The sequence below is a fragment of the Gymnoscopelus microlampas genome (genome assembly GCF_963454915.1).
Source record: "Gymnoscopelus microlampas genome assembly, chromosome: 3".
Lineage (NCBI taxonomy): Eukaryota > Metazoa > Chordata > Actinopteri > Myctophiformes > Myctophidae > Gymnoscopelus > Gymnoscopelus microlampas.
Genome location: NC_139940.1, coordinates 49,863,084 through 49,881,837, shown reverse-complemented (window position 1 = coordinate 49,881,837; position 18,754 = coordinate 49,863,084). Strand labels below are relative to the sequence as shown.

The window sequence follows — 18,754 nt, the reverse complement described above, 5'->3', positions numbered from 1 at the left end:
GTATCATTGGGCGCTCAGGTGGAACAGCGGTAAAGTACCTGCCCACCACCGCAGCATCTAGGGGTTCAAATCCACTGTGATGCATCATGCTTGGCAGAGCATCTATATGAACACAATTGGCCATGTTCGGAGGGAAACTGGGGTTGATATTTGCTGCTGCTCATACTCCTACATGCTGGGGCGGGGAAATTGAAATGTATAGGTAGGATGAATGTGCTACTAAACCTAACCTGTGGGGGCTCCTCACTGGCAGGTGAGCCATTATGGTACAACAGCAGTGGCAAGCAGTGGGAGGAATTAATTGGCATAACGACAAAATTGGGAGACAATGGGGAAAACAATAATTGGCTACTCTAAATGATTCAGTGTGTGAGGTTATAGAATAAGCTGCGAGGCTTTCAAAAAGGGCTGTACGATACGTGATGTTATTGTACCAAAAACTAAAGTAAATGGCCTCATGACTTGATGAACCAGATGGTCTCTAATGTGTTACAGTTTAGTTCGATTAAAGTGTAGCCTAGCAGACACATAGACAGACGTGGGTTTGGTGCTTTTGGTACAGAGCATATAAAAAAGGAAATGAAACAGAGAAAATGTCTCTGACACCTCAGAGCAGAATATATCTCCAAGAGAAAGTAGGGATGACAGAAGCAGAGAGAGAGAGAGAGAGAGAGAGAGAGAGAGAGAGAGAGAGAGAGAGAGAGAGAGAGAGAGAGAGAGAGAGAGAGAGAGAGAGGAAGACTCAAGGCAATGCATTATGGATTCATAGTGCTGTCGAAAAGCTTAAAGACATTCCTCACATTGTTTTACACCATTACAAGCAGTAGCATCCTTCCCGTCTACAGTCTCAACAGCAGACCTTGAACCTAGAGCATTTGTTCAGGTCATTATTTGTGTGTGTGAAATGAGCTGGCATGAATTCCTTTCTCTGGTGGACTCTGTGTCTTACGCTAGCCTATCTCTGTTGATCTTTATTTTGTGTAGATTTTAGTTTCTTTTCGGGGGGTGGCTTGTAAAGCCACAGACCACATGAACCTCAGCGCCAGCCCTCGTAAACAAACTTTTCAGACACTGATTAGGGTGAACTAGACAATCACACGGCTGCACAAAAACACACCAACCCTCAATCATCTCCAGGGCTCGGCCTCTGGCCGATGCATCTCACATAGACTGTCTCCGTTTCTACCAGTTTCCAAATGCAATGATGAGATGGCAGAAATCAAGGGTAAATAAAATAAGCATGGAGAGTGTGAGGTGTTTGGCTAACAATCTGGATCCAGCTAATTGGCGAGGAAACGACAAAACGATCTGTTAACTTGGCAGGAGCCCATGTGCCGAGATTGGACTGCAGCTGGCACTGCGGACACAAACACAAAAAAGATCACAACAAACAACGGCAGCCGAGGCAGGTTGATTGGCAAGAGCGTTCCTGACGGTCTCTTAAATGTGGGACACGGGCAGAGGACAGATAGCAACATGGACAGAGATGAGAGGCAAGTCACGGCACAGGCAGACCTTGTTTTATAAGACACCTGCATGGCTATGACAGCTAATTACCAGAGGCATCTGTCCTCGTCACTGTGCTGTGACCAAACCAACGGTTTCACATCAACCTCCCTCTGAAGCCAACATTCCTGAGTGTTTCAAGGGAGGGTGTTATAAGGTACGCCATCCATTATGTGAATCACACATCATCCTGGTTTCAAACAATACAGTAAACCGGCCCCAGGGCCTATAGCTTAATTATCACATACTGTAGGTGGTCAAAGCCCATGTGAGGCTTGAACGTGCAGCTACTCTGTAATTGCAGCACCAGAAAGAAACCTGAAAAGAAACCCTGAACTTCAATCTTTCATCAGGGCTGTGAGGAAATAAACTATGCTAGACCACAGAGCACCGTTACCACCAGGGAGAGAGACACCGTAGAAAGACCTTCCTGAGGCATATATATCATTCCAGATTAAAAGAGATGTATCGAAAACAGAGGCTCAATTTGAATAGAAGCAAGAGCCAGTGAAGAGAGAGAGAGAGAAGGGCTCTATGATCTAATAATCAATCCAGTGTTTCAAAGGCACTGGGGCTGAAGAAGCTCCCAGGCCTCTGTGGCCTTCAGTGCTTTTAGCTTTAAAACACTGTCTGGAATGCTTTATTTAAACACTGGGACGCCTGCAAGAAGTGCAAAGACAGAGAATGTTCATTTAAGAAAACCACCGCTTGTGCTGTAAACAGTAAACACACTCCATTTCATGAAGTGGTATTGTACAGAAAGAAATGCTCTTAATATAGGCTAAATAGGCCTTTATTTACAGTTCATTATTCAATGCACGTAAAAACATAAACCCATTTGGCAGAAATGTTATTCTGTTAACCAGGATTTTAAATATCCTCTAAAAAATAATCTGCTTCTTTATTTGTTTTTTTTATTGTTAAATAACTGATAAATATATTCCCATAGCAATCATTGCTATAGAGTGTTTGTTCAATAACAGGGACCTCCCCATCTCCCCAGCTCTTTAGTGTTGGTCACTGTATAGCAGTGACTATTATTGTTTGCTATATAATCACTCTATAAAATACTGCAATTTGTGTAGTAATATCTTACAAATGGAGCAGAGATAAATGAACACTGAGGATCGTACTGTATAGAGGTGTATAAGAGACAGTTTCCTCCTCTTAAGGGGTGAGGAAAAAATGGTGGCTGTGGCTCAGGTGGTAGAGCGGCAGCTTGGGTACCGTAAGGTTTCCTGGTTCGATCCCTGGCTCGACCCCTGTGTTAGTGTCGGAGTTGAGCAAGACGCTGGTACCTTACATGGTTACCTCTGCCATCTGTGTGAATGGGTCAATGTAATGCACATTGTGAAGCACTTTGGAGAAGGTATATAAATGAACAATTGTAATGTTTGCACCACTGACCTCCAGCAGGAACTTGTCAGCCTCAGCAGCACGGCCAGCAGCCACACACTGGAAGGTGGCATTCTGCCCTGAGTTGACCTCTTCATCTGCCAGCCTGGAGAAGTGAGGAGCCTTATCTAGAGAGACAGCAAGAGAGAGAGACATGGAGAGACAGAGAGAGAGAACAATACAAGGAGCACATTACTCAGCCATTCACAAAGTCAGACAAGAAGACAAACAGTGATTATACCTTTAAAAATATCATCATGAATTCCAAGTGGCAGAGATCAGATTGCAGCATCAGTAGATGAGCTATTGAATTGATATTTTATAATGGCCCAATTTTTTTAAATTATTTTTCTTTAATTCATGAATGGCATAAGTAACATTGCTCACCAGGGCTAATGCATTCATAACTTGATACAATGCATAACAGCTCATAACGTTTATTAACTACCAGTGATCCTCATGTACATACAAATCATTCCATAATACACCACAGCACAGTCTACACAAGGTCAAGGGTCACATCAGTCCACCACTATTTAGACTAATATGTCCCAGCATGCCTGATCCCTGACCCTAGGCCAGAGGTTACCAACCGCTGGATGTGAACCATACATTTCTGCTCCATTAGTCTCCACATATTATGAATATTATTAGGCCTGATGGTCACCTATATGTACAGTTAGTACAGAGGCAATTATGTTGTTGCCTTTGATTAACTCTATAACACTTTAAATAACACTTGTTGCCATATAAATCACATATGAATAATTGATTTGTATATTGATAAAACAGTAAACAACAGTGATATTGGTCAGTCAGATTGAAAGTGATGACATGTGACCAGCAGGAAAGTAATTAAAATCTCTGCAAAATTAGTCGACATTTTCATCACATACAGTATTAAATCCACAGACATCATATCAAACAGTAATAATAATGTACAAGGCTAAGAACCATCATCTACTGTACCAGTAAATATAAAAAAAAATGTTTCAGGATCGTGAGGAGGGTTATAATTTGAGGGGATTTATTTAATGTAATTGTGTTACATTTATATTAATTACAATAGTTATTTTTGATAATATGTATGATAGCGATGTATGTGTGTGTGTGTGTATATATACTGTATATATATACGTGACAACCAGGAATAGATTGGTGACCAACGTAGAGACGGGTGACAGCCGGAATGTAGACGGCATCCGGGAGCAGTTTGGGTTGGCGCCCCAGTCTGTGTCTTCCGTGAGGAAGAAGCCCAACAAATCCACGGTGTGGCCTTTAGGAGGGCCATTCAAGCAAGACGCAAAGAGAGCCTGCAGTACCACCACGGGCCAAGACACCATCACACCAGAATGACATATTTTGAGCGGGGGAGTCTGGTGCAACGCTCAGGTCCTGGACCTGGTGAGACGGAGGAGGAGCCCGGCCAGGAGGCCATCCACAGAGCCTAGTCCCTCCACGTGCCAGAGCCTCTCCTCTCCCCCATTCCTGGCAGAGTAGTTTCGGACAAGCGTATTGAGTGGCCCTGTCTTTCCCTATTTAGGACTGACCGTGGGTAGCTACCTGGGACGTAAGTCGGGGCTTGATCAACCCTGGCTGGGTCACCTGGGCGAGGGTGTATGTTGCGAGACCCGAAACATCCTATGACCCCAGGCTGCAACACTGATGATACGTCCCAGGTGCATCCAAGTGATGTTTTTTCGTTATATGTTACAGGGAAATTGGAAAACCAGGGAAACACGCACGTGCATGTGTGCATGTGTACATGCACACACATGCACACACACACATGTGTGTCGTGGATAGTTAGTAACCCATGAAAAGATCTATTCTCCCCCTACCGGTTTACAAATCGGACGGCGCGGATTCGACTAGCAGACCATCGGCCGGTCGGCGCGGGCACTCGCGCCTGTAGGCGCTCGGGCGAGCCTCCTCGGCCTCAAGCTCTGCTGAGTCGGCACACCTCCGTCATGGACAATAACTATTATCATGTGTGCGTGTGAACGCGTGTTCAGCGTTCCCCTAGCGTAGCTTCCTGGTTGCTATGTGGGGGGGAACAACAAAAGCCAGGTCCGCCTTGCATCAAAGCCCCGCCTCGCGCCTCCTCCTCCTCCATAATGTACTTTCTGACACGTGCCTCCCCAACGTGCATGCGCACGTGTGTTGCCTTGCATACACGGCCACAGACCCGACACACACAGACACACACACACACACACACACACACACGGCTGTAGATGACAGTGTTGCCATGTCTGCTTATTATAAGGGACTTGGGCTCTCTTTGTTTGGTCTTGTTTTCATAGACCTGGTTGTTTGTTTCTCTCGCAAAACCTAGACAAATTAATTTATCCCATAGGTTGGGGGGGTCTGTAACCATGACGACAGTCCCATCGGCCGAGCCGAACTCAGAGTTTTGTTTACAGCAAAACGCAAATAAACATGTTAAATTGTGGCGAAGAGAGAAAGGGCCTCCCTCACGGTGTGCATATGCTAATGATCAACGGCCATGTGCAAGTACAGAGCAATTGCTTAAGCCACTGAGGATAACCAAGGAGAACAGACAGAACAGACAGACTGACACTTCTAAAATGATATGTAGGATAAAAGGGGTGGGAGTTTACACGTTTTACTCCATCTCACTCCTTTTCGGATATGTTTAGATTACTTTCCCTATTTTTTCTCTCGTTTCTTTTTTGCTATATTTTAATCTGATATTCATTTTAATTGTTTGTCTTTGTGATTTCAAAAGTGCAAAAAAGATATCTGTTTTTATTAACATATTCGAGAGAAAAAAAATATTCATTGAATATAATATTTTAGTCTTTAACATCTACAAGCAAAACATCGCACATATACAGAGGCGACAGGTGCGTAGAAGAAAAAGGGTCAATCAAAGTGGAAAATAACCATCTTCAGATTAAAAGAATTATACTTTAATTGGTAAAACAAAGTTTTCATCAGGTTGTCTTATGTCAGAAGTCAAAAACTTTGTTATGATGATGAACAACAACACATTAAAGTATATATATATATATATATATATATATATATATATATATATATATATATATATATATATATATATATATACACATATATACACACACACACACACACACACACACACACACACACACACACACACACACACACACACACACACACACACACACACACACACACACACACAGTCAGAGCCCTGCAGGTTGACACACGCAGCTCAGCCTGACATCTCTGAAAACACAACCTGTCAGTCCAGATGATTGACAGGGAGACATGTCACCGTGGCAACAAGCATCAGGGAGAAGCAGATGTTTGAGGTCTCCTGTAAAACACACCTCAGTGTGTGTGTGTGTGTGTGTGTGTGTGTGTGTGTGTGTGTGTGTGTGTGTGTGTGTGTGTGTGTGTGTGTGTGTGTGTGTGTGTGTGTGTGTGTGTGTGTGTGTGTGTGTGTGTGTGTGTGTGTGTGTGGTGTACATGTGTACGCCACAGGTGTCCATGTTTCCTTCCAGTGACTCCCTCCCCCTGAAGGTTAATTCATAATTCATGCCTAACGACAAGGCAGGACAAACAAACAGGGAAATGAGTGTGAACCAGACCCTACAGTAGGCAACATCTGCAGTGTTACACAGCTAAATGTGTCACATCTTATCCCCGGGACTCTTTAGGCTGATAAATATTTCATTCCACTGAGACGCCGGTTTCAGAGTTAAAAGACTTACCGAATCGGCAGAGGAGAACAGCAATGTCAAACGTACTGTGTGGTTTCAGCCCCGATCCAGAGGGAGGCGGAGAAATGTGCACGTTTCTCTTTCTGTCTGCTGTTTTTTTGTCATCTCTTTCTTTTCTTTTCTTTGAATCTTCCCCCCCCCGCCTCCCCTTCCTCTGCACACGCTCGCTGCCTGCCAAGCGATGCAGGGCTGGCCGTGTGCCACTCATCCGACATCGTGCCCAGGTCTTGATGAGAGTCTTAATTATTTAATGGTCACAGTGGGAGGATGTGGAAGATGCCATCTGCCCGTGTCTGGGAGAGATGGGGGGGGGGGGCTAGCTGGGTGGTCTGCACATAGAGGAGAGGAAATGATCCCTGCCGGCGTTCCTCTAACCACATCGCCACCACTCATCCACAACCCATCCAAAACCCTCTCCTGACAACAACAGGGGGAATATGTAAATATTAATAAGGTGATGCGCAAACTCCCTGTGTGGAGGACTGTGGGAACAATACCCTTCAAGCTTATGTCAGTTATATGAGTCACTTCAAAGCAGAGCGGCAGTGTTAACTGCTTCTAAGAGTTGTGAGCTCTTAGAGCTCGTTGTGGGGGGGCAGCATACTGATCCAGTCCTTGAAGTTTACACCAACGACACAGGGAAAGAAGAAAACGTTCTCTTCAACAGAAGCCCTGCCACCAACTCGCCTCAGAGATTAAAGGGGAATACCACTCATTTTCAACATTGATGTCACTTCCAGCTAGAACAGTGCGACTTGAATATAAAGTTAAGACTTGTTAAAGCAGTTTCAGTCAATTGATTTATATTATCTACTAGTACAATGTCTTGTGAAATGTGATATATAACCATATGCCATTATAAACTACTACAAGTCGCACGGTTTCAGCTGGCAGTGAGATTCCCCTTTCTAGTGAATGAGGCAGCCTGGAGGGCGGGCCAAAGAGTACACCGGCCGTATGTCACTGATCACATGACCCCAACAATCAATTCTCCAGTTCTAGGCAACATAGAAAGGGGGACTTTTTTTCCTATTTCCACACGACAACTCTAAGGTATATTATGACATGGTTCTGTGTTGAAAATGAGTGGTATTCCCCTTTAAGCTTTTTCATGTAGCCACGAAGCTTCACACTCTACGATGGCAAAACAACCCTAAGCTAAAGATGGGTACAAAATCTAAACAAGCTAGCTCAGAGACAGCAGAGCTCAAGAATAAGAAAGTATTTTCCCTAAAACATTTTTCTTCAGAGAATTTCGAACCCTCTATCACCTGCTCTTCATTTTCATGAAGAAAAGCACCACTGGCTCACTGATACTGGACCCAGCACAGTAAAACCCTCAGCATTCACTGAACTCTGAGAATGTAAACATTGTGGAGTTAAATGCACACTGAGGACTGTACTGTGAGTAAGCATGTGTCTGCTCTCCAGCATCAAATGTCACAGATTTCCAATAAAGAGCCCTGTTGCTGTGAGACACCTCAGGGCACCTGCAGACATAAAGGTCAATCAGCCATTACTTTCCTCCTCGTTGGCCCAACTCTTCTAGGCCTGTACAGCCTCTTGTAATAGTTCCTTGTGCTTGGTGTGTGAAGTGACACTTACAGCAGGGGTAGTTGAGCAGCATGATGTCGTCTATGGCCATGTAGCCTCGCCGCTCCCTGGAAACAGCTGCCTCGATCAGGACCTGTGAGAGTGGGAATGATTCTGACTTATTAAAAACATCAATAACTAGAAAATTGCTCCTCGGAGCACAGGTCTCCACCAGTTCAGGTATGGATTCGCCAATCAGGATGGAATATGAAAAATCAAACGGATCCGTCTTGATCACTTGACTATAGAGATAATGTGTACCGATTTGCGTGATGTTTGGACGAAGATTTGTAGGAGTAATATTTTTTGCAAAACCCGGCCTCTGTGCGGAGTTTGCATGTTCCCCCCGTGTCCCCTAGGGGACACGGGGGGATGCAGTAATCCTTGTCTCTATACTGCCTGATGGAGAGGAAAGGAACTGGTTGGAATATCGTTTTCCTTCCACGCGCTACGTCCTACCGGGGAAACTACCCCCTGTTAAGTGATAAGAAGCAGCCTGCTCACTCCTCATTCATTGAAGATGAGCTCAGTTCGGGGCTCTCCCCAGGCTGGCAGAGGGATAGTAGCGCTCACAATTACAGCTTAGGCAATTGGCACTGGGTGAAAAAATGGGTTACAAAAATCGTGGGATAAAAAATAAAATAAAATAAAAGATTTGGTCTCCTGGTGGTGTTATAACAGGGCAATGTTAAAAGTGTGGCATTTGTTCCTCAGCGTAGTGCGAATGTGCGTGCAAAGTTTCACCGCAATCGGACGCTGCTTTCATGATTTGCAGCATTTTGTTCAAAACAGGCCACTCCTGCAAACTTTAGATGTCAACTTTAGCCAATCAGTATAAAATATGAAAAATCAAACAGATCCGTCTTGATCACATGACTATAGAGATCATGTGTACCAATTTGTGTGAAATTTGGATAAAATCTGAAATCTACATAAGTCGGCCTCCTGGTGTCGCTATAAAAGGCAGATGTGAAGAATACAGGGCAAAAGGTTTTTCCTAGGCCTCTAGGGAGTGCAGATACAAAGTTTTACACAGATTGGTGCAGTTATAGGTAAAAACAACGAAAAGGCCTGTTATAGCGCCACCATGAGGCTGATTTAAAAAAATTCAAGTGGCATTTTTTCCTGGGTCTAGTGGGAATGTGCATGCAAAATTTCACAGAAAGTACACGCTGTGTTCATGATTTGAGGCATTGTGTTCAAAATAGAGCACTCAAGCAAACTTTGGAAGCCATCTTAGCCAATCAGGATGGAATATGAAAAATTTGAAAGACTTGTTTGGTTTAATGACTATAGAGATACTTGTGTGCCGATTTGCATGATGTTTGGACAAAATCTGTAGGAGTACTGAACTTTTTTGTTGTTGCACAAATCGGCCTCCAGGTGGCGCTATAACAGGCCCATGTGAAAAATTTGGGGCAGAGGGAGTGTGTGTGCACAGTTTCACAGCAACCAAGCCAATGGTGCCGTAGGTTAGCTGTCCACGGAGGGACACACGGAGGGACACACGGACGGACGGATAGACAGACGGTGAAAAACAAAGTCTCGGCTTTGCCTTTCGACCTAGTGGAGATAATTAGACAAGCATAACCAATTTCCATCTCAACAATTCTCATCATTGTCTTTTCTTTTTTTTTATTATCTTTACTATCTCTTCCTTGCTTAGTTCACACATTGTTCAAATGACAAACAGTGATCCTATTTCTTTTTTTTAGCTGTATACCTTCATCATTGTCTGTAGATAATAAACTAAGCTAAATATGAATAAAATATAGAGTCATGGAAAACACAAGCCAAAGGACGCCATCACATCTGACCTCACGGCGCTTCAAACTGAGGCAAACACTAAACTGCAATATTCCAATGGAACCGCTGAGAGGCAGAGCAGATATTATTGCACTTGTCCCCTTTCAGTGACTTAATTACAAAACAAGACTATCTTCACACCATTGAACAGCTACTGACCCGAAAGAGGGAGGAAAAAACAAAAAGTTATCAGGGTAGACATGAGAGGAATGTAGGCGGAGGCAGAGGAACAGAGATATGATAATGTCTTGTCTCCATCCCCCGGCGGCCGTGAGAAAAACAATGACTTTATCAGGAGGGCCGATGTGTTTCTGAGTCATGGACCCACATTCAGCATTCTGGACGCAGGCTGCTGTGGAGCCATAACAGTGGATAATACAGCCAGCACAGGGGTCATGGGACTCAGGGGAGGTCGACACTCCATATTGTACTGTTGTGGAACAATAAGGTGGAGAACCCATGGCCTCCCGCCAAACCTAATCAATATCAAATCACCGGCCGCAGTAATGGTGAGACGGTTATGAGACACCGGGGTGATGTTTGTTTTCCCAGCACCGAGGACGGCCTTCCGTCCACACGTCTGATGGAAGGGCAGCTTTGAATTATTGTTTCTCGTAATCTTCTGACCTAAAGGTGGATAACAGCTATAGTCTTGTTTTCTATGATGCAACTTCACTTAAATCTGTCTGACATTCTTAACACGTGCAAATACTGTCATAGGTGTACCTCAGCTCAAGGGCGTTGAGCTCATACAGATTGGGAGCTTATAGTCTTTACTGAGTCATAAATCAAGATGTGTTCCAATACCTTGTGGCCAATTTGTTTTTCTTCGCCATGCGGCGATGATACACAGATTATCTCCCCCAGACCAGAATGTCCTGCGGTTTACACACCAAATCACACGAGCACAACAACATCTTCTGGGACCTCTGCCCCAAATTCCAGCCGTCCACCGTCAGCAGAACATAGATAGTCATCCTCCAGAGACCTGGGAGGGAGAGCTCTCATTACAGCAACAATTGCCGTGACGACAGCCCCGAGCCATACATGACCTTAAGGCATATATACCCTACACACACGTGCACACACGTGTGCACACACACACACACACACACACACACACACACACACACACACACACACACACACACACACACACACACACACACACACACACACACACACACACACACACACACACACACACACACACACACACACACACACACACACACACACACACACGCACACACACCTGGGTGGAATGTGAAGAGATTGGGGTCAGCTAAAAGAAAAGGGCAAACAAGAGGCACACAGTCAGGTATGTTGGGTAAAAAAGAAGGGGGGCTTAGAGAGGGGAGGGGGGTGAATGGAGAGGTGAAAAGTACAACATGAGCTGGGAGACCAGGCTCTTGTCTATTGCTCTGAGCCTAAAGAGGCAAGGCAGCGTTTTAGGAGGTGGATTATATTAACATTTGCTGTTTTCATCTTTTTGTAATTTTCTAAGCTTCCTTTATTTTCCTCTCTTACTCTTTCAAACGCTGATTATTTCTCCTTCTTGTCTCTCTCTCTCTTCTTGTGTCTCTACCTTCCCTCCCTCTGTGGGTAATTTCAAAAGTATCACCCTGATTAAAACACATGCAGTCATAATGTTAGCACAGTGGTTACTGCCACGTCATTAGCACCATGTTTAATTCAAAGCACAGGTAGTGGGCTGGACTTAATGGAAGACAGAAAGACAGACGACACAAAAATACCTTGGAAGTCAAATTGAAGGAGAAATTGTTCTCTGCCAAGCTAAAACATTCAATGAGGGATTGATTGCAGACTAATCTTTAAATTGTCTTAGCCATTAGGACAGCAGGTTATTAAGAAGGAGACTTTTAGAGGATTTGTTTTAATAAATAATCATCCTCCTCAGACTTTTATTGAAAGCCACTTTCCCGGTGGAACATTCCATATGCCAATAGTTTATTCTAATGACTGGTTAGTCACTTTCAGAAGAAGAGAACGCACTGGACAGAAAAAAAATAATCGGCCAGCCAGTGATTTACAGCCCAAATGAAACGGCCATTACGAGAGCCTTTTAAATTACTGTGTAAGGTTAAGACTATTAGAACGGCGTGCTATGTATACAAATCCAGAGACAATTTATTTGTCCCTGTAAACATGGGCAACTGGTGGCCCGGGTGCCACATGCGGCCCCCACCTTCACTTAATGCGGCCCGCAGGTTAAAGGAGAGTTCCGGTCATTTTAGGTTGTATGTTTGATGTGTCGCTAATCACTCACAACATACAAAGGAACGTTGAATATTTCCAGATCTGCCCCTGTTGTCCATTCTGCAGACCCCTTGCAGCGGCATAATGGGAGAAGTGTGTAAGAGTGAAAATCGCCTATTTTAACCGATGCAAAGTTGTTGTTTTTTCTCCTACTACTCATCGTGGAGTCTCATGATACTCAAACATGCGCTGAACCTGGCGTGTGCAAGATTTTGTGAGAGAAACAAGCAACCTAAAAGCGTCATGTCGTTCTGCACGAGGGGTAGCTCATGCGGGACATTCAGCGCATGTTTGAGTATCATGAGACTCCACGATGAGTCGGTTAAAATAGGCGATTTTCACTCTTACACACTTCTCCCATTATGCCGCTGCAAGGGGTCTGCAGAATGGACAACAGGGGCAGATCTGGAAATATTCAACGTTCCTTTGTATGTTGGTGAGTGATTAGCGACACATCAAACATACAACCTAAAATGACCGGAACTCTCCTTTAATATCGGAATACTTACAATTCCAAACATGCAAACATGACCCGCATTAATTACTTCAGTCTATATTAGTAGATTAATGACTAGTATTAAAATGATATTGTCTTTTTTATGTTCAATGTATTTGTATTTAATTTCATAAAGTTAACATAAGTATAACTAAATGCATTTGACATTTAATACAAATGTTACTTTTCAGGATACCAATACAAAAACAGCAAAAAAAATCTGGATTACAATTCAAAAGTAGCAAAAATAGCAGATCTACAAGCTCAAAACGTGTCGTACTTTTGAGCTTGTAGATTGGCTTGTATATTTGCTACTTTTGTGTGACATAGAATGGCGAGGTACAGCATTAATTTACGAAAAAAGTTAAAATATGGAGATAAGAGGTGTCTGCCCGACAGCATATGCAATGTGGTCCTCTGGAGTGAGTGTGGAAATATAGTGGCCCTCTCAATCATCAAAGTTGCCCACCCCTGCGGTAAACCATGAGTCTCAATTTCCCCAACACCTGTACATTATTGTCACGGTGTCATTCTAGTCAGGTGGATGTTATTAAATAACATTAAATAAAGTCAATAAATGTAATTAAGAACATTCTGGTCACAGGGACATTATTAAACGGTAATGCCCGTGTCCTCCCTGTTAAGACACATGGAGGTGTCACGGGATAGTTCCTCAAACAGCCACAGATAAAAGTTCACATATCAATGTACATCTGCCTTCTGAGTGTGTGAGCGGTTGGGAGGGCACGGCAGGACGCTCACGTCATTCTCTACATCGTAAAACCCCTTCCTCATAGCCAGAGGCACCAGGTGTCACAGTGGGGCATGCTGGGGAAAATAACATGGATTACAGACGATGCTAAAGAAAACTAACTATCCTGATTCATATTTGATCCTTTGATCTATCACTCTCTCCATAAGTTGCTGCTTTTCTCAAAGAAAGGGAGAACAAAAGAATTAATGAAAGACAGACGGAGTCAAAAGCAATGGAAATCATCCCACTGAGAAGATAATAACACTGCAGCCAAGACTTGAATGTGGAAGTGAAGGCTCGGTTGGATACATGAGCCTCAACAGGGGCTGAGATGTTGGTTTTGACTGGTTCTACATGCATCATGGCTGCAGACTTTCTGACTGTGACGCGTTTGGAAAAAAAAAGAAGTTGACAGGCTCATTTTTACCACCTTCCTTCAAAAGAGGTGTCAGCAAGGTGGGGAGGAGAGGATATGGGAGCTAAGTGATAAGGCTTGTGAAAGCAGAGGGTGGTAAACATGGTACAAAGATGAGGTAGAGAGAAAGATGGAAGAGTCCTTCGAGACACTGCTGGAAAGAAAACAATGGAGGAGGATCTAGGAGAGCCCAGATAACATCTTTAATATTTGATAACAAGGTTCCCCCGCTATCACAGACAGCAGAGAGAGAGAGAGAGAGAGAGAGAGAGAGAGAGAGAGAGAGAGAGAGAGAGAGAGAGAGAGAGAGAGACCACAGATCTCCAATATCTAGATATCAAGGTGATCTCTAGTCTATTAAATGTTTCCTACAGCTCTAACCCTGCCCTCCTCGGCGTTTGAACTCAAATATTAAAACCGGCTGACAGGAAATGGTTGAGCTGTGAACTCATGCTTATCACGCACATCACCACTGAAACAACTAATCTAAACACAGAATGACACAAGTTTCACATAACAAATACCAATAAAAATGTCGGCATGAATACACAAGCAATATCTGAATTCTGACATTACACAGTGATATGATCCAGAAAAAAATCCACAAGGGAGCCAAAACGATAAGATGGGGCTTCATTTGAGGTGCCAGCATATTAATCCCTGTCAGAAAATGGCTCATACGGATTTGTAAAAACCTAAACACTGAGGATGCGTTCTACTAAACTGCCTTCATGTTACCACACTCTCTTTGCTTGTCAGAACATTTCCATATCTATCCTTTATCACATAACCTGTTGCACATCCTTACCAGCTCAGTCCCTCTGTCTAGCCAATCAGTAAAGGTGCTTTTCTCCTTCCTTGATGTCCAAACTCTCATGCAACTCCTCATACACCTTTCCCTTAGCCTTTACCACCTCTGTCTTTGCCTTACCCCGCATTTCCTTGTACTCCTGTCTACTTTCTTCATCTCTCTGGCTAACCCATTTCCTCTTCACCAACCTCTTCCTCCGAATGCTTTCCTGTACTCCCTCATTCCACCAAAAGGTCTCCTTTTCTTGCTTCCTCTGTGCCGAAGTCACCCCAAGTACTTTCTCAGCTGTCTCCTTTACCACTTTTGCAGTAGTTGCCCAGTCATCCAGCAACATTTCACTGCCACCCAGTGCCTGTCTCATCTCCTCCCTGAACTCCAACACAACATTCTTCCTTATTGTGTATTCTTACATTAGAATTGCTGATGTATTTATACACCCATAAACAAGAAGCAGAGGTCTAACACGGCCTGTAAGTCTGAAGAATGAAAGATGGTAAGATTTAAACTATGATCTCTAAAAATAATGGGCGTATTGTCTTGGGACAATGGGTATAAATGTGTGTTCTCATCTTCACCTGGGCTTCAAAGAGATCTGCTGCTGTATCATTTCTAAATCCAAACAGATTGCATTATGCTGACTGCAGGGCCGACACTAAACCAAAGCCCTTTGATATTTAAAGTCACAGGTTGCAGCTAGACTAAAGACTCTGACACACTCACTCACTCTCTCTCTCTCTCTCTCTCTCTCTCTCTCTCTGTCTGTGAACCTCCTCTGTCCTCCTGTGTCCTTTGTGCTCCTGGGAGTGGCACTGGCAAAAGACAAGGTGTCCTCTCATTTGTCTGGATGCTGTTATTGTTGTTTTCAGATTATTGCTAAGAGATTAGCTACTGTAGGTAAAGGGGGCAAATAGGTGAATTTAAGTGCAAGGAAAAAGGAGGCAGGTAGATTAAACTACAATAGTTCTATCTAGAGGGACCTCTAACATCAATTTAAACCTATAGATTTGGGCACTGTGCCCCCACCACCACCACATACACACACACAGAGTATAAAGATGAAAGCTAGCCTAAAGCTAACCCATTAGTCATTTTAAGTAGTTCTATAAAAAAAGCTATGGCAGTTCAAGCAGTTTCTCTCTCATCTCCACCTCCCTCCTGTACTCTATAGGCGTGGCTCTATAGGCGTGGGTCAGGTGTAATAGCATTGTAACATATTGATGAGGGAACACTGGCTGACAAACCATCAAGGACACATTATTGGTTGTAAAGAGTTGATGGGCGGTTCTATTGGCGAGGGGAGAGACACAGAGACATTGCTGTCCCGCTCATAGAGACACAGAGACATTGTTGTCCTGCTCATAGAGACACAGAGACATTGTTGTCCTGCTCATAGAGACACAGAGACATTGCTGTCCCGCTCATAGAGACACAGAGACATTGTTGTCCCGCTCATAGAGACACAGAGACATTGTTGTCCTGCTCATAGAGACACAGACACATTGTTGTCCTGCTCATAGAGACACAGAGACATTGTTGTCCCGCTCACAGAGACACAGAGACATTGTTGTCCTGCTCATAGAGACACAGAGACATTGTTGTCCTGCTCATAGAGACACAGAGACATTGTTGTCCCGCTCATAGAGACACAGAGACATTGTTGTCCTGCTCATAGAGACACAGAGACATTGTTGTCCTACTCATAGACACACAGAGACATTGTTGTCCTGCTCATAGAGACACAGAGACATTGTTGTCCTGCTCATAGAGACACAGAGACATTGTTGTCCTGCTGTCCAGAGACACAGCACAGCTCCACTGCTGCTGTGATTGACAACAGCATTGATCATCAGAGATTGTAATCATTGTGTGTGGTGACAGATGTCCTGAGATGAGTCCCCAAGCAAATATAAAGTTGAGAGAAAGAGCAAGCTCATCTGCGCTCTGCAAGCATCCGCCATTATCGATGCACTTTTCCCTGGTTTAAGGTCAACACTTCCTGCACTGTGGTTGTGCGTGTGTGTGTGTGTGTGTGTGTGTGTGTGTGTGTGTGTGTGTGTGTGTGTGTGTGTGTGTGTGTGTGTGTGTGTGTGTGTGTGTGTGTGTGTGTGTGTGTGTGTGTGTGTGTGTGTGTGTGTACCACACATGTATGTCCCTGACTGTCAACTTTAAATAACCCTCACTGTCAGATTGCTCTCTGTTGGTTGGACAGTGTCACCCTACCTTGAGTCCCTGTTTGTACAAAGAGTGACTATTATTTACACAGCGAAGGTCAGATCTTGTGGAACCGAATGGAAGTTAATTAAGTCGAAGGGATTGACAGTTCTCGATAAAATGCACACTACTCAACTTAATTGCTTTCTGACAGCTCTGCAGAGTTAGCAGAAAATTGGAAATTGGATTTATGGACGGGGATCTCTTGTGTCTAAGTGCTGGTGGCTTATGCAGACCTACAGAATACACCAAAGCACCCACAGAGGCTGCCAGGTACCGTGGGTCAAAGCGGGCAGTGATGCAGATAGTGCTGGACGATATGACTTGAAAGTGATCTTAAGATAAAGCAAACTGTAGCCTGACAAGCTAAGACAAAATGCCTCATTAAAAAATCATGTGAAAAACAACTTGTCTGCTCTTGACAAGGTTATTTTTGCATTGTTTATTTGTGTGTGAAAGTAACTAGTACAGGAAGAAGCCTTGGGAACAAATTGTTCCAGAGCCATGTTGCCCATTAGTTCAGGAGATCTCCTGTTTCTGTAGCATGAGTCAGCTTAATGTACGAGTACATCCCCTGGACATGACGCTAGTATGTCACAGAGATTTATACCCCCAATCCAACCCTTGATGCTCAGTGCCAAGCAGGGAGGTATTGGGAACCATTGGTATAGTCTTTGGTATGAATCGGCCAGGGAATGAACACTGACCTCCCAATGTCAGGGTAGACACTCTAACCACTGGGCCACTGCCCTGTGTGTGAAAGTATAGGAATACATACAAAGTATCTCCTTATGTCTTTTTGCTCTCCAACTTAATCAGACCCATCCCCTCATTTTTAGCGGCGCTAGCCGCTCTATACCTTTACCTTTAGGTATAGAGCGGATCCTGCTCTATACCTGACTTTGTCCGTGTTCACCGTCAACCTTCTGATTGGTCAGACCCGTTAACGTTCTGATTGGTCAGACCCGTCAACGTTCTGATTGGTCAGACCCGTCAACGTTCTGATTGGTCAGACCCGTCAACAAAGTGATTGGTCAAGCTTCACGTGACACATGGCTATAAACACATTATAAACACATATCGATGACATAATGTATCAAAGGCGCCGCTACCTTCACACAGGGTGTGATTTTTATCTTCAGTTTAACTCAAGTTCTTATTCAAGTCGACTCAACACATGTATTTGTATCGTCCTTAATCACTGATACAGTTTCCATGGGCCGTACAGGCCTACATTTAACCAATGAAACTAAACAGTACCTCCTCCCTATAGACCAGGGCTGTCAAACACATTTTAGGCCACAGGGCTGATTGGGGCTTGTGCACTAAGGATGATCACAAAAGAGGGGTAGAATAGGTGCAAAGTGAGCAATGTCCACATACAAAACATAAACAAGAAAAAGCTAGTAAATGGCCACTCTGGTTAAAGTGACCATTAATTCATCTCCGACATGTATGCCTCCGTTTGAATACTGGTACTTCACCTTTGCCGGATCATTTCTGGTCACTAGAACATTGGGGAAGCAGCACTATAGGTTTGAACCTTTACTACATGCCTGGTGATTGCTTGCAATGTGGCACAGGGGTTAGTTCATGCTCCATTTGCACTTATCGTCACAATGGACAACACTGGATAAGTCTAAGCTATATGAGCTGCAATGTCCATGTAGTGAAGCATGGAGACATTTCTCACCTGGTACTCATTATGTCCATGTAGTGAAGCATGGAGACATTTCTCACCTGGTACTCATTA

General features: G+C 43.8%; 1 protein-coding gene across 6 annotated transcripts in view; it reads right to left on the bottom strand.

Moving 5' to 3' along the window:
* Positions 1 to 18,754, bottom strand: part of LOC311042420 (receptor-type tyrosine-protein phosphatase U) — a 184,919-nt gene that overhangs the window by 80,142 nt on the left and 86,023 nt on the right. For all 6 annotated transcript variants that reach the window (XM_084053140.1, XM_084053142.1, XM_084053143.1 and 3 more), the window contains exons 4-5: positions 8,241 to 8,322; positions 2,914 to 3,029 (exon numbers count right to left, since the gene is read on the bottom strand). In XM_084053140.1, coding sequence (XP_083909266.1) covers positions 2,914 to 3,029; positions 8,241 to 8,322 — 198 coding nt within the window. The remainder of the gene's footprint in view (positions 1 to 2,913; positions 3,030 to 8,240; positions 8,323 to 18,754) is intronic.